The sequence below is a fragment of the Syngnathoides biaculeatus genome, chromosome 12 (assembly GCF_019802595.1).
Source record: "Syngnathoides biaculeatus isolate LvHL_M chromosome 12, ASM1980259v1, whole genome shotgun sequence".
NCBI classification, from domain to species: Eukaryota; Metazoa; Chordata; class Actinopteri; order Syngnathiformes; family Syngnathidae; genus Syngnathoides; species Syngnathoides biaculeatus.
The window spans coordinates 30,169,126-30,185,072 of NC_084651.1; the positions used below are offsets into that span (position 1 = coordinate 30,169,126).

Here is a 15,947-nt window from a genome sequence, read left to right on the forward strand (position 1 = left end):
GTGTCAACAGCACTTATAATTGTTCCATTTAAAGATATTTTGCCAGGTTAGGAATCGCAGGAGCTATTCCCAGCATGCTTTGCTGTCATCACAATGAACACATTTGTGTCATTCTGCCTCCATCCATCCATTTTTTTTGAGTTTCTTATCCTGAAGTGTCACAGGAGAGCTGGAGCCTATCGGAGCTATCTTCAGGCAGGAGGCAGGGTACAAAATGAACTGGTTATTAGCCAATCACAGGGCACAAAAACAACCATTCACCCTCACGTTCACACCTACGGGTTGAGTTTTCAACTAAACCTAGAGAACCCAAAAAATCCAAATCCTCTTTTAAATTTTTATGAACTAAATTAATCAGTAAGCATCAAAGGAAGACAAAAACATCACATTTGGAAAAATGTACTAATTTACTTCCGGTTTAGATAATGGGTCACACGTGACCCAGTGGCCCTTAACAACCATAAAAACAATGCATTTAATGCAAACACATGTGAGACGTTGGGCTTTAAGGGTAGAAAGAGTAACTGTGGTGAGTTGTGTTTATAAAGTGGGCATTTAATTATACAGGTTCATATGTGACCCCAGGGTTCTTTAGGGTTAACCTCTGTGCATATTTTTGGAATGTCCGAGGAAACCAGCGTGCCCAGAGAAGATCAACCCTGGCATGGGGAGAACATGCAAACACCACACAGGTGGTGCGAAGATTTGAAACCTGGTCCTCAGAGAGGCATTGTGAGGCCAACGTCCTAACCCTTTATCCACCATGCCGCTTGTCATCTTGCCTCATTTTGATAAATAAGACATCACAGACTTTGAGTGAAAGTAGTGTAGTTTCTGTCCATCCATCAAGTTTGTTAAACTTGTCTTGGGTCGTTTCGTGGGGGAAGCAGCTTAAGCAAGGAAGCCCAGACTTCCCTTCCCTCAGCCACTTTTATCTACTTCTTCTGGGTAGATCCCAACACGTCCCCTGGCTAGCTGGTAAACAGTCTTTTCAGCATGTTCAGTTCCCACCAAAGATGAATTCTAGTTAACCTCTTGGTACCCATCTGCTTCCAGAGTCCCACTGGCCAAAATAGTAGATAGGATTCGTGTTGACAGCATCCCCTGTTAATCTTGTTGTTTGAAGATGTTTCATGTCCTGTTTGCAGATAGTCAATGCAGAAGTCGGAGGTGTTAAAGTGGTCTGTGGTGCAACTTGGTGATTGTGTGAAGTCAAAATGTCTTTTTCAAATATGCACTAAAAGCTGTTAAGGTCCTTGGCTAGCCTACTGTTGTTGTTCACTGGGATGGGGGGAATTGTTGCTTGAAATTTTGTTATTGTTATATGTCCCATACTGACGAGTCCATCCATCCATTCATCCATCCATCCATCTTCTACCACTTATCTGAGGTTGGGTCGCATGGGCAGTAGCTTTAGTGGGAACGCCCAGACTTCCCTCTCTGTCCAGCTCTTCCGGGGGGGAGCCGAGGTGTTCCCAGGCCAGCCGAGAGACATAGTCTCTCCAGCGTGTCCTGGGCTGGGTCTCCTTCTGGTGAGACATGCCTGGAACATCTTACCAGGGAGGTTTCTGGGAGGCATCCAAATCCGATGCCACAGCCAGCTCATTTGGCTCCTCTCATGCAGAGGAGCAGCAGCTCTATTCTGAGCTCCTTCCAGATGACCAAGCCTCTCACCCTTTCTCTCAGTAAAAGCCTGGACTCTATGGGGAGGAAACTCATTTTGGCTGCATTTTGGGATCTTATTCTTTTGGTCATGACCCACAGCTCAAGACTACAAGTGTGGGGATGAATGTAGCTCAACCATTTTTTTTTTACCATAATGGAGAGATACAAAGCCTGACACAGTCATACAGAGATCAAACAGCCCGTATCAGGGTTTGCTACCCCATACTCCGGAACCACCTCTCACAGGTCTCTCTATGGCAGTGGTCCCCAACCACTGTTCCGCAGACTGTTACCAAGCTGCAGAGAATGAATGACCAGTTTATATAATTTTTTGTTTTGCAATTTGCGTGTCACAGTCTTTTATTTTGAAAATTAACCGGATCTTCTCTGCCGCAACCACTGCGTCTTGCAATTGATACGTCAAGACTGAACAGAACGCTCTCCCTTCCCAGCGTCTGGCAAATGGCGACAGAGCTCAAAGAAGGAATCACATCATAAATTAATTCAGTTAATTTCATTTACTGAAAAGATTTATTCTTTTGAACAAAATGTTTGCAGATGAAACAACACAATATTAGGAGTTCTTCAAACTTGGGTATGCACCCACAGGACCCTGCCCAAGCTGTAGAGCTGGTCCACTGCTCAACGGCCACGACAAATGCTACATTACTCTTCTACTCCCCGACAAACCCTCCTATCCAGCACCCCTGACTAAACTTTACCGGGGAGGTTGAGGAGTGGTGAGCCCCCTGTAGTTTTAACACACCCAGCTGTCCCTCTTTCAAAAAGGGGGACCACTACCCCAGTCTGCCAATCCAGAGGCACTGTCCCCGATGTCCACGCGATGTTGCAGAGGCGTGTCAACCACAGAGGAGCTTTTGAACCACCTCGGTGGCTTCAACACTGGAGATTGAAGAACCCTTCTCTGTCAACCCAAATTATGCTTCCTCGTGGGAATAAATCAATCAATCAAATCAAAAGCTTTTATTGTCATTATATGCTGTGCATACAATGAAATGATGAATGCTTCTCCACAAGGTGCAATAAAATAGAATACAAATCGAAGAACATCTTGGGTAAACAAAAAAATAGATAAAACATCAAGGCACAGTTGTTGCTAAAATAAATAAATTCGCAAACGTGCAGTTACAAAACATTACATTACAATGTTATGTTCAGTGGTTTGAGTTCAAGGAGTTCATGCCTTTGGGGAAACGCTGTCCTTGAGTCTGGTTGTCCATGTTTTGTAGGACCTGTATCGCCTGCTAGAGGGCAACAGGGTAAACAGCTGATGACCAGGATGTGAAGAGTCCTTTACAATATTAGTTCCTCTGCAGTGATAGTGGGAGTTGGCAAAGTCCTCTAGGGAGGGCAGAAAGCAGCCAGTGATCTTCTGGGTGCTGTTGACCACTCTTTGCAGAGCTTTCCTTTCTACTGCTGTGCATCCAGCATGCCACACTGTGATGCAGTAAGTGAAAATGCTCTCCACGGTGGTTCTGTAAAAGGCCTGCAGCAGCTTAGCTTCAAGTTGTTCTTCCTGAGAACTCTCAGGAAGTGGAGTCACTGCTGAACCTTTTTCACCACCGCAGTGGTACTGACAGTCCAAGTCAGTTTGTCCATAATGTAGACTCAAAGAAATTTGAAGGAGTGGACCCTCTCCGCACACTCCCCATTGATGAACAGTGGGACTGAGTCGACGCCGCACTTCTGGAAGTCCAGGATAATTTCCTTCATCTTTGTGGTTTTCAGTGTAAGGTTGTTTGCAGAACACCACTTTGACAATTTATCAATCTCGTCTCTCTAGGCAGACTCATCTCCTTTTGAGATCAGCCCGATCACGGTGGTGTCAACAGCAAACTTGATAATGGAGTTGCTGGGATGGGCTGGTATGCAGTCATATGTGTACAGAGAATATTGCAGAGGGCTCAGTACACAGCTTTGGGGGGACCCAGTACTGAGGGTGATTGAGGAAGAGAGGTGTGGACCAAGTCTGACAGACTGTGGACAGTTTATGAGGAAGTCTTTAATCCACCTGCAGATGGAAGGAGATAGTCCAAGGAGGGAGAGTTTATCAACCAACATACCTGGGATGATGGTATTAAAGGCTGTAATAAAATCTATGAAAGGCATCCTGATGTAGTTCCCTCTGTTTTCCAGGTGGCTCAGTGCAGTATGGAGAGGTATTGTGTTAGCGTCCTCGGTGGCCCAGTTTCCTCTGGAGGCAAACTGGTAGGGGTCGAGTGAGGGAGGAAGTGAGGCCCTTATGCGATGTGCAACCAGCCTCTCAAAGCACTTCATGATCACAGGTGTGAGTGCCATAGGCCTGTAATCATTTAGACTGTCAATGGCTGCTTTCTTGGGAATGTGGATGATTGTTGCAGATTTCAGGCACCCATCAGCTGATCAGCACAGGCTTTCAGTGCCTTCCCCGGCACTCCGTCTGGGCCAGCACCCTTCCTGGTATTTACAGTTCTGAGCACACCTCTCACTTCATGTTCTTTAAGCGTCAGTGTGCTGCTGATAGAAGGTGGTTGTGATGAACCTGGGTTTAAGATGTCCATCTCAAAACGGGCAAAGAAATGGTTTCGTTTCTCTGCCAGCGAGGCGTCTGTGTTTCCGACACTCATCTTGTTCTTACTGTTGTACTTTGTGATGTGTTGTAATCCCTCCCACATTTTTTTTGAGTTGTTTTCTGTGAAGCACTCCTCAATTCTTTTGTAGGCCACCTTGGCCACTCTGGTGCACCTCTTTAAGTTGGCTCTAGCGGCACTGTACTGTGCCTTGTCCCCTGACCTGAAGGTGGCATTGCGATGTCTCAGGAGTTCCTTAGTCTCTTGTGTCATCCAGGGTTTTTGATCGGGGGAAAACCCGGCTCAGTCTATTTACAGTCACAGTGTCTGTACAGTATTTGATGTTCCTGGAGTTTCTGGTGTTCAAATAATTCCCAAACAGTGCATAAAAAAACAGTCCTGCAGTTGAGAGAGTGCATTCTCAGGCCATGTTGTAATTGTCTCCGTTTGAGGCCTTATTTGTTTACGTAGGTGGACGTATGTTGGCATGAGGGTAACGCAGAAGTGGTTTGATCCAGCAAGATGGGGGAAGCCCTGAGTGCTCGTTTAATGTTAGAGTAAACATGATCCAGGATTTTGTCTCCTCTGGTGGGACACGTCAGATACTGGACAAATTTGGGTAGGACAGTCTTCAAACATGCTTGGTTGAAGTCACCAGCAACAATCACTACTCTGTCGGGGCGGGGGAGCTGCTGTTTGTTTACAGTCACCAGCAGATGGCTAAGTGCTGCATTAGCGTTAGCGTCCATTGGGATATACACGGCTACCTCAATTACCACCGTTAGCTACCTCGGTAGATAAAAGGGTCTTCACGAGACTGCAATGACCTCTAAATCCTGAGAACAGTGGGTGTCAATGATTCTAGTTAGAAACACCATTCGTTGTGCACATAGACATAAAGTCCTCCCCCTCTGGAGTCTTTGATTCTGTCTTGTTGATGTAGCATGCGGCAGGCTAGCAAAACTGCTGCATCGGGGATTCATGGGTGTAATCACGTCTCCGTGATGAAAATAATACTGCAGTTCCGGACAAAGCTGCTCGTGGTTCTTGCATTGGTTAAAAAGATGCTTGGAAGCGCAGGTCTGTGAGGTTGCCTCCTTAGCTTAGCCACCAGCCCCGCCGGACAACCTCATTTTTGTTTACCCTCCCTTCGCCTTCTCCGACACTTGCTGTGAGCAGCTATCCACGGAGATCCTTGTGGCCTCACAATGTCCTCCGGAATATTGTTTACCTTTTGGTATTCTTTTATTGATAAATTATGCTTTACTCCCAGATTGATCAAGCCCTGGAAGCTATGTGTGGCTTTACAGTAATCCACAAGTAGCGCCAAAATAATAATAAAGAAAATGAACCAAACTGGAGAGCTAAGAGTTGCTGCACCTGTGCGCGCCGCCATCTTGGAAACAAAACTTGTCTGATAGAATTGAAGAGGTCTTCAAAGTATTCTCCCCACCAATTCACAACATCCTGAGATCGGCAGAGCCCCATCGCTTACAACAGTGTTGACGGTTCTGCTTCCCCCTTCTGAGGCACTGGATGGTGGACCAGAATTTCCTCAAAGCCGTCTGGAAGTCTTTCTCCACGGCTTCACCAAACTCCTCCAATGCCTGGGTTTTTGCTTTGCTGACCACCAAAGCTTTATTCCGCTTGGCCAGCTAATACCCATCAGCTGCCTCTGGAGTCCCACAGGCCAAAAAAGGCCAGGTCCGACAATTTTATCAAAATGACAGCATCCCTCACCATTGGTGTCCACCAATCTGTTCAGGGATTGCCGCCATGACAAGCCACAGCTGTGATTGGCCGCCTCAGCAATGGCGGTATGGAACATAGTCCACCTGGACTCGATGTCCTCTGCCTCCCCCAGAAGAAGAGTTTCTATTTTTAGTCTATTCTTAGAATATTCTTGTTTTAAAGTTTCTCTCCATGTACTGTTAGATTGTGATACTTTTAGTGGCTGTGAGTCTGGCGCAATCTTGTCTCTTGCATTGTTTGTGAACTATGCATAGTTGTGACAGTTATTTTTGCTTTGAACAAAGAACCACTATCTGTTAATGGTCGTTTGTCATTTTTTTCACGTCAATTATAAAACAGTTGCAGTTGAGCTTGATATCTACACTATTCTATGTTTCTTGTACATTATAATATGAGTACTTTATCTACAGATTCAGAGTGCTACTCCTTTGAATGTGAGAAAGGTAAAGAGGAAGGTTGACTGAGAGAGGAGAATATTAGCTGTCATTATTGCATACTCCAGCGGTGCTCAATGAGTCAATCATTGCGAGGCAGTTTTGGTCGATTGCGTGACGGCGTGAAAAAAAACAAAACAATGACCTGCTGCCCGGCCACACACTCTTCTGTCCATAATTTACACCGCCCCCCTCCGCTATTAAAGGGGTAAACTCATAATTCCAAATGTTACAATATTTACCCACCCCATCAATGTGGTTTATAATGAAAGTGTCCTAATGCGCCAGCCACCACTGGTGCTTTAGGTTGCAACACAGTCTGGGCAATGCATAGCAATGACGAGCTAGACATGCTGCTTATGTTTACTCTTGATAATAATAGCAAAAGTAAAAAAAGAAATGCTGTTGCTTTAAGGTGCCATGAATGTCGGAGTATATGAATAATAGAAGAAATAGTCGTGAAACTCGACGAGATTTTCCCTTGTTCGAATGAGAATGTTCTGGTCTGAAGCCAAAGTAGAAAGTGCCAGCCTGTTTGAGGATGAAAGCACAGATAATACAGTGCACAAAAAGCAAATTCTGTACAGTATTATAAATATAGGACACAACATAATCTTAAAACTGTTTAGGCACATCATTCAGCTTTCAACATGCATTGCTAAAGATATTCTGCAAGCAATGATTCTGTTTTTACACCAAGAAAAAAAGGCGGCGATATTTTGGATTAAAACAAAAATGAAACAAAGTTGGAAGCGACCTTTCAAATTTATAGTTCATAGGTGGCTTGGTTTGGTTAGCAATATATTTTTTCGTATGTTGACATTTTCATTGTAATTTTGCAAAAACACAAAATTGTTCTTAAAAATGTTCCAATGCGACTGTAAATGCTGTAATCTGCATCTTTTAATGACCCGTGTAACTTCAATGGATGAGACTGATCTGACCACAGTGCTTACATCTGATGTTGCTCACACTGGTCAAAGGGCTCGCTCATGGGCTTATTAGTGCGATTGATCAGCCATGTAAAAAAATTAGAGGGAGGATTGACACCCACCAACCGCCTGTCGGTAGATCGCGACAGGCTGGCTGCTTGACAAGTAGATCTTGGGGTAATAAAAAAAAGTCTGGGCACCCCTGTCCTAGTCTGTCATATATTATCCAGGTTGGCGAGACGAGCCTTTACCGAAAACTTACATCCAGGATGTGTGGAAACAATTTTTTCTAATAATATTTTTAACAACAACCGGGAATTTGGTGTGCACTATAACCTCTGTTTGAGCTTATACCCTGAACTGGCAACCAGTGTACCCCGCCTCTCGCACGAAGATATCTGGGAAAGGCTCCAGCACCACTGTGACTCTACTGAGGAAAAGTGTTACAGAAAATGGATGAATGGATATATCCTCTGTTGAGTGAGATGAAAAAGTATTGGTGTCCATCTCAAATTATATTGTGGCAGCGTTTCCTCAGTTGAATGTTAAATATCATCAAAGAAACATAAATATTGGGAAAATATGTATATAACCCAAGTAAACTTCAAATGCTGTTTTTGAATTATTTTATTCATGAAGGGGACATAAACAATTCTTACGGCCCTGTGTGAAAAAGTAGTGGGCCCTTAAACATAAGAACTGGTTGAGCCATCCACATCAACAACGACTTGAACCAAGTGTTTTCTATCACTGACAATGAGCCGTTCACATCTCTGGCGCTTATATGGTTTACTCGTCCTTGCAGACTTGTTTGATTTCAGCAAAAATTGAGGGTTTTCCAGCATGAACGTTCTTTTCAGAGCATGCGACTGCCTTAGAATCGTATTCAAGTCTTGGACTTTAACCAGGCCACACCAAGACCTTCATTTTGTTTCTTTAAGACATTCAGAATTTGATTTGCAGGCGTGTTTGGTCCATTATCCTGCTGCAGAACCTCATGTGGAGTGCAGCTGGAGCTCACAAACTTGCGGCTTAACAGTCTCCTTCAGGATTTTCTGTTCAAGACCACCGTTTAAGGGTTTGTTGATCACAAGTTGTCCAGGTCCTAAAGGAGAAAAGCATCCTAAACCCATCACTCTACCACCGCATTTGGTTTTTGGTATAATGATCTTTTTCTGAAATACTACATTTACAGCAGATATAGAACTCGTGCACCTCCATCATAAAATCACATGACATTGCCATAATGCCAGTCTAACAAAGCATTGTTCACAGTTAATTCCGTTTGAGACAAAACGAAAATGTCTTATAGCACGACATCCATAGTTTTGTCCGATACCGTTAAACATTTAGAAGGTGATAATTCACTAAGGTACGTAGAAAAATTAGAGACATCCATATTTAATGACGAAGTCGGTTTTTGCCGATAAGAAATAAAGAATTAATTCACTTCCGCTTGTCTTGGACAACTGGATGTACACATGTATCTGGTGAGTAAGTCATCGAGATTTACACCGAAAAGTTCAAAAGCGTTTAAAAGTCTGGATGCATACAAATACTTCGTTGCTGGATCTGTTCTCAATCAGGAATAAATCCTCCATAGTGATTTACCCACTCAGATTTTTTTCAATACAAATACTAATATTTACATAAATAACACCTGGTTTTACACAAACTAGCATTCATTAACTATGACCGGGAAAAAAAAAATAGCCTCCAAACACTGAAGCGTATTGCTGATACACGCTTGCCTCCGTAAACCATTCTTGACTTTTTTTTTTTTTTTAAATACGCGTTGTTCTCAAATTAGTCAATTTGGCGTTATAAATACTTCTTAAGAAGAATTCCTACCTGATATGATCGCTACACAGGCATATGTATTTCGTTGGGCACCATCCATCACATGCACAAAATCTATACTCTTCTCATTTTTTCAATACAAATACCAATATTTAAATAAATGACCGCTGGTTTTACACAAACTCGCATTAATTCACTATGACTAGGAAAAACATCGTGGACAGGGAGTCATCTCCGTACACGGAAGTGTATTACGGCCACATGTTAACTTCCGTAAACCTTTCTGCGACTGACTTTTTTTTTTTTTTTTTTAGTTTGAGCGGCAATATGGCGCCGTGAAAATGGTGACGTCACGTGCACGGCTCTATGCCCGACACACACCTTTCAAAAAGTTTGACTTTCATCTTGTCAGTCCATTCTCCCAAAAGTATTGGGAATCTTTCAGATGTTTTATTTATTTATTTAATCATGGGAACGTAAGGAAGGCCTTTGTTCTTTTTGGTCAGCAGCGGTTTTCACCTTGGAACTCTGTGGATGCCATTTTTGCCTCGTCTTTTCCTTATTGTTATCATGAATACTGACCTTAACTGAGATGGGGGAAAGTCCTGCAGTTCTTTAGAAATTTTCCTCAGTTTATTTGTGGCCTCTTGGATGAGTCATAGCTGTTCTCTCAGGGTAATCTCGGGAGGCTGGCCATTCCTGAGATGATTCACCGCTGTTCCGTGTTTTCTGAATGTCAGGATAAAGGCTCTCCCTGTGGTTCGCAGGAATCGTAAAACTTTTGAAATGGCTTTTGTAACCCTTTCCATAACGATTGATGTCAATTACTTTGTTTTTTGACTGTTCTGGAATTTCTTTGGAACGTGTCATTTTCCATCCACCCATCCATCTTTTTCCGCTTCTCCGATACAGGTTGCGGAGTCAGTAGCTCCAGCAGGGATGCCCAGACTTCCCTATCCCCAGCCACTTCATCCAGCTTTTCCGGGGGGATCACAAGGCGTTAACAGGCCAGCTGAGAGACGCAGTCTCTCCAGCTTGTCCTGGGTCATTCCCGGGTCTCTTTCCGGTGGGAGGTGCCGGAACGCTTCACCAGGGAGGCGTCCGGGAGGCATCTGAATCAGGTGCCCCACCCACCCCATCTGGCTCCTCTCAACGCAGAGAAGTAGCGGCTCAATACTGAGCCCCTCCGAAATATTCAAGCCTCGTGCTTTTTTTTTTTTTTTTTTTTTTTTTTCAAAATCTTTTCTCCGATTTGATTTTGTCGGTACACATTCTGTTTGAGTGATTGTTTTCTTGGACAAATCTGAATAGAGAAAAGTAACCAAAAAAATTCTCATTGCCCACAATTAATTTAACGGGGGGGGGGTAATTTATTTTTTCTCACAGGGCCAGGTAACTTTAAATAGCTTGTTTTCCCTTCATAAATGGGGCCACAATTAAAAAAAAAAAAAACATTTTAAATTCACGTTGGTTGTATTTGTTTGATCTTATAGTACGGAACTATGTAAATGTATAAGAATTTGACAAGGCGGCTCAATACTATCCCAAATTATATGGCAAACATGGCCTCTCACCCCAGCAAGTTAACTTGTTGTTTTATGGCTCAATCTCTGTGCCTCAAATCTGTTTTGATCCACATTTACTCACATTATGGCGGTTTGTGTTCTGTCTAGCAGGGTGACCTTTGGCACCTGCTGCAATTGCTGAAGAACACTAAAACTCTGCCAGAGCATGAGCTGACCAGCCTCTCTATCATCATGTCAGATTTTGAGGCATCTCTTTCTAGTGTGCAGCCTTCCGCCAAGAGGGAGGGTTTTGCAACTGTCCCAGATGTCACTTGGGATGATGTGGGAGCCCTTCATGAAATAAGAGAAGAACTGACAATGGCTATCCTGGTAAACCAGTTTTAGATCTGTTAGGTTTTTTTTTTATATTCCACTTCACTGCACAATTGCTTTGTCTGTTCCTTGTGTTCTCTTATTGTATAAAATTTATAGCCTGACATTTCTATTTAAATGTCACTGCAAGGTACTTGTTTCACGGCACTGACAATGAGGCTCCCCTCCAAAAGTATTGGAATGGCAAGGTTTTTGTTGTCCTAAAGACATTTGAGTTTCAGATGAAAAGATGAATGAGACAAAAGTTCAGAATTCTAGCTTTTATTCAATGGTATTTACGTGTAGATCTGTTGTGGGAAAATTCAGGACACCTCTTTTTGTTTGAAGCCACCCACCTTTCAAGTGAGCAAAATTATTGGCATTATAGTGAATAACATTTGATATTGTTTTTTTAGGCCTAACCCTCACTTACATATTCTGCATCAAGCCTGTGATCCTTTGACTCTACCACACTGTTGCATTCTTCATCTAAAATGCTTTTCTCGACCCTTACTGCAGCCTCTTTCTGTTCTTGTTTGTTTCTGGCAGTTTCACACTTCTGTATCCTTTTCAGGATGTGAAATGCTTCCTCTATTTGGGAAATGTTTCGTCCAAGCCTGTCCACTTTTACTCCCCGATGAATTCCTTTGTTGTTTTGAATCTTTTAGGTCACTGTCTTGTTGCATGATAAAGCAGCTCCCGATAAGGATTGATGAATTTTTCTGCAAATTTCTAGAAAAGATTTTGTAGATTTCAGAATTCTAGTGACGAGTGAGCCCATTCCAGAAGCAGTCATTCACACCTTGACATTAAGTCCACAATGCTTCACAGCTTGTGTGTTTTGGATCATACCCAAATCTTTTCTTTCTCCACACTTTGGCCTTTACATCACTGTGGTAGAGGTTAATCTTGTTCTCATCAGTCAATAAGACTTTCTTCCAAAACATTTGTGGTTCCTCTCGGGACTACTTTACAAAATCCAATCTGGTGTTCAGATTCTTTTTGCTGAGTGATTTGCATCGTGTGGTATCGCCTGTCTATTTCTTCTGTCTAATTTGATAAGTGGATTTTTCTACCTTCACCTCTGCACTCTGGAGGTTTAGAGAGATGTCACTGACTCGTCTTTTATTTCTTCAGACTTGTCACAGTGTTTCTGACATCAACTCCCGATAATACACTTGGCCAACCTGTTCAATGTCTGTTGCTCAATAGACTACAATTTTTTTTTCCAAGACATTCCAAATTGTTGCTTATCCCCATTTTTTTTTCTTTTGCAATAGCTCTGATTTTTTTTTCCCCTCTTTCAGCTTGAAAATGGGTTTCTCCCATCGCCAGAAAGATCTCTGGTTAACACCAAATGCCGTTTTCACAGGTGAAGACCAAAGACAAAAACAAGCACTACCTAAGATTTAAGAAATCTAAAAGGGAACCTTTTAAAAGCAACCAGCGCAACTACAAACACCCGTCAAGTGCCAATACTTATGCTCACTTGAAAAGTTGGGTGGGTTTGATCAAAAGTTTTGCTATCATGAGTTGTTTCATGAGTTGTTGTAGATGTAAATCCCATGAAATAACATCTGAAAATCTGAGTTTTTATCTCATCTTTTAATCTGAAACCCTAAATATCTTCAGTATACAACAAAAACAAAGAAATTGACTTTGTCGTTCCAATGCCTTTGGAGGTGACTGTATCACCATCATAATTAATTGGAAATTAAATATATCATCCATGTGTCATGCAGGCTCCAGTACGTTCTCCTGAGCAATTCAGGGCTCTAGGGTTGAGTGCTCCATCAGGAGTACTGCTGGCCGGTCCCCCAGGCTGTGGAAAAACTCTTCTTGCTAAGGTTCCCAAAAACACAAGTATTATAACAATAACACTGAGTTAAGAAAACATTGTACGTTGTGTCTTTTCAAATGATTTAGGACATTTTGCATTGATGAATTTGAAAATGACAACTGTTTCTCTTGTTCAGGTCAGGTTTTTATGACAAGTTGTTACCAGTTTATTAATTAAACGTGAGAGACTTTGCTCTCTGTAAATTGAGTACACATTTGCGGTATATGCAATCTGTATGCCAGTTCCAAGCCCAGATAAATGCAGCGGGTTGTGTTAGGAATGGCGTCTATCTTAAAACTTTCCCAAACAAATAAGAGTCTTCTTCTGAAGAATCCCATACCGGATCAGTCGTGGCCCAGGTTAACAATGTCCGCCCCTTGCACCGGTAACCTGCAGGGCGTCGGTGGAAATTCAGCTACTTTGGGTTGAAGACAAAGAAGAGGAGGAAAGCGGATTCATCCTAACGCTAACTCGGAACCTATTTCACTAAAAGAGCCATTAAAGCAAATTATTTGGAAATTTATTTCAGTGAGAGCCATAGATTTTAAAAGTGGTCAACTAAATGTCAGTATAATAAGCCTTTGAATTTACTCTTTTAAATAATGTTATAATACTTACCATTAATGTGACTTCTGGTTCTGCATGGATTTGCTGTCTTTTGTCACGGACGAGGCTCGAGGGCGGACCCAAATGCACGACTCCAGAGGCAAGCAGGTAGTGTACAGAAAGCCTTTATTCGGTCCGTGGTCAATGATCACCAAGTCAGTCAGGAAAAGCAGCAGTATGAGAAGAGGCAGGCTTACTAGGATGGTCAGGCAACAGGCGAGGGTCGGTACACGGTAGGTCAGGTACACAGGATTGCAGGAACGAGGCATGGGAATCAAAGATCTGGCGAAGGACTAGTTGTCCCCCATGTCCTATAAGTACTGGGTGTAATCAGCCGAAACAGGGTGCAGGTGTGTGTCGACTAATTGGCTGACCACACCCAGCCTGGGAGGATGCCAGGAGCATGACAGTACCCCACCCCCCCCCTCAACGGCCGGCTCCCAACGGCCCAGGAGCGTCTGGATGGGTCGCGTAAAAGTCCTCGATGAGGGAGGGGTCCTCAATGAAGCGCGAGGGGATCCAAGAGTGCTCCTCCGGTCCATATCCCTCCCAATCCACCAGGTACTGGAACCCCCTTCCTCTGCGGCGGGAAGATAGCAACCGGCGCACCGTGTACACCGGCCCGCCGTTCACCATGCGGGGGGTGTTTGGTCGGAGGGGGCCAGGGGCGAAGGACGATTCGGGCGTAGTCTGCCGACGTGGAACGTAGGGTGCACCCTCATGGACCTGGGCAGTCTGAGTGATACGGCGACCGGGTTAATGATTTTGGTGATTGGGAACGGACCAACGAACCTGGTAGCAAGTTTGCAGGATTCCATCCGCAGCGGGAGATCCTTGGTAGAGAGCCACACTCGCTGCCCCACCCTGAGTTCAGGTGCGGCTCTCCTTGCGGTCCGCTGCGGACTTGTAGATTTTGCCCATGTGCAGCAGCGTCCTCTGGGCTGCCTCCCAGGTCCGTTTGCAGTGCCATACCACTGCCAGGGCCGACGGCACCGCGGAGTCTGTGGCCAAGGAGGGAAACAGAGGGAGGATAGCCGTGCACAACGTGGAGTGGAGCCATACCTGTTGAGGCGGAGGGTAGGGAGTTGTGGGCATACTCAACCCATTTGAGGTGCTGGCTCCACGTGCTCTGGTCCCTAGAAGCTAAGCATCGATGTCCTGTCTCTAATTCCTTATTTACCCTCTCTGTTTGGCCGTTAGACTCCGGATGATGGCCCGAAGTTACACTAGCCAAAGCGCCGATGAGGGTGTACAATTCCTTCCAGGAAATGGCACAAAGTAAACCATCTTGGAGAATCTGTCTACTACAGACAGCTCAACTGTGTTTCTCTGAGAGGACGGTAGGCCGGAAAGGGATGGACAGCGGCCCCAACTCACCCATTGGTCGTAAAATGGTCGTCTTATTGGCCGCACACACTGGGCAGGCATTGACGAATTCCTTCACGTCTTTGCTGAGGTTGGGCCACCAGAATCTCTGTTGGACCACAGAACGAGTTTTTGCCATACCCGGGTGGCAGACCGTCTTGTTCTTGTTTGTTGTCCCAGTTGACGACATCTCCCCGAAGTGATGTAACGCCGAACAGGCGATCAGACGGACAATCTGCGGGCGGCGGCGTCTCTCCCAGGGCCTCCTTCACGCGCGACTCGACCGCCCAGGTGAAGCCGGACACAAAGCACGCCTCTGGCAGGATAGGAGCTGCTACTGACTCCGTCCGCTCCCCTTATGGATCCGTGAGTGGGCGTCCGGCTTTCCGTTCTTGGAACCTGGGCGGAAGGACAGAGTGCAGCGGAAGCGGGTAGATGAGAGCCCACCTGGCCTGGCGGGCGTTCAACCGCTTCGCGGTCCTCAGGTACTCTAGATTTTTGTGGTCGGTGAGGACCACGAACGGTACTTGTGAACCCTCCAGCCAATGCCTCCACTTCTCCATAGCCGTCTTGACCGCCAGCAGTTCGCGATCCCCCACGTCGTAGTTTCTCTCTGCCGGGGTTAGCCTCCTAGACAGGAATCCACACGGCTGGATCCTTCCGTCTTTGGGACTCCGCTGCGACAAGATGGCTCCAATTCCCGAGTCCGACGCGTCCACCTCCACCATGAACTGGCGATCCGGATCCGGGATAATGAGGATGGGTGCGGTGGTGAAACTTGCCTAAAGTTTATTAAAGGCCTCCTGGCAGGTCGGGGACCATTCGAAAACGTTGTGCGGAGAGGTGAGAGCGTGCAGAGGGGCGGCCACGGCGCTGAAGTTCCGAATGAACTTTCTGTAGAAATGTGCGAAGCCAATGAACCTCTGCACATCCCTCCTGCTGGCGGGGGTGGGCCACCGAAGCACCACGTCGATCTTCCCGGGATCCATCCGTATCTCCCCCTCTGCCAGGATGAAGCCCAGAAAGGCCACGGATTCTCGGTGGAACTCGCACTTTTCCCATTTCACGAACAGTTGGTGCTGCAAGAGACGCTGGAGCACCTCTCT

The 15,947-nt window shown here is 44.9% G+C and overlaps 1 protein-coding gene across 16 annotated transcripts in view; it reads left to right on the top strand.

Annotated features, from left to right (window-relative positions):
* The window catches only part of nvl (nuclear VCP like), a 167,483-nt gene that overhangs the window by 69,796 nt on the left and 81,740 nt on the right, over positions 1–15,947 (top strand). For 13 of the 16 annotated variants that reach the window (XR_009797373.1, XR_009797372.1, XR_009797374.1 and 10 more), the window contains 2 exons: positions 10,827–11,048; positions 12,773–12,877. The exons of 1 other annotated variant lie outside the window; for it this stretch is intronic. Coding sequence is in view for 9 of the 15 variants with exons in the window: in XM_061836670.1 (XP_061692654.1) it covers positions 10,827–11,048; positions 12,773–12,877 (327 nt within the window). In the remaining 6 variants the exon portion in view is untranslated. The remainder of the gene's footprint in view (positions 1–10,826; positions 11,049–12,772; positions 12,878–15,947) is intronic. 2 more of the 16 variants (XM_061836667.1, XM_061836668.1) reach the window with 1 other exon arrangement.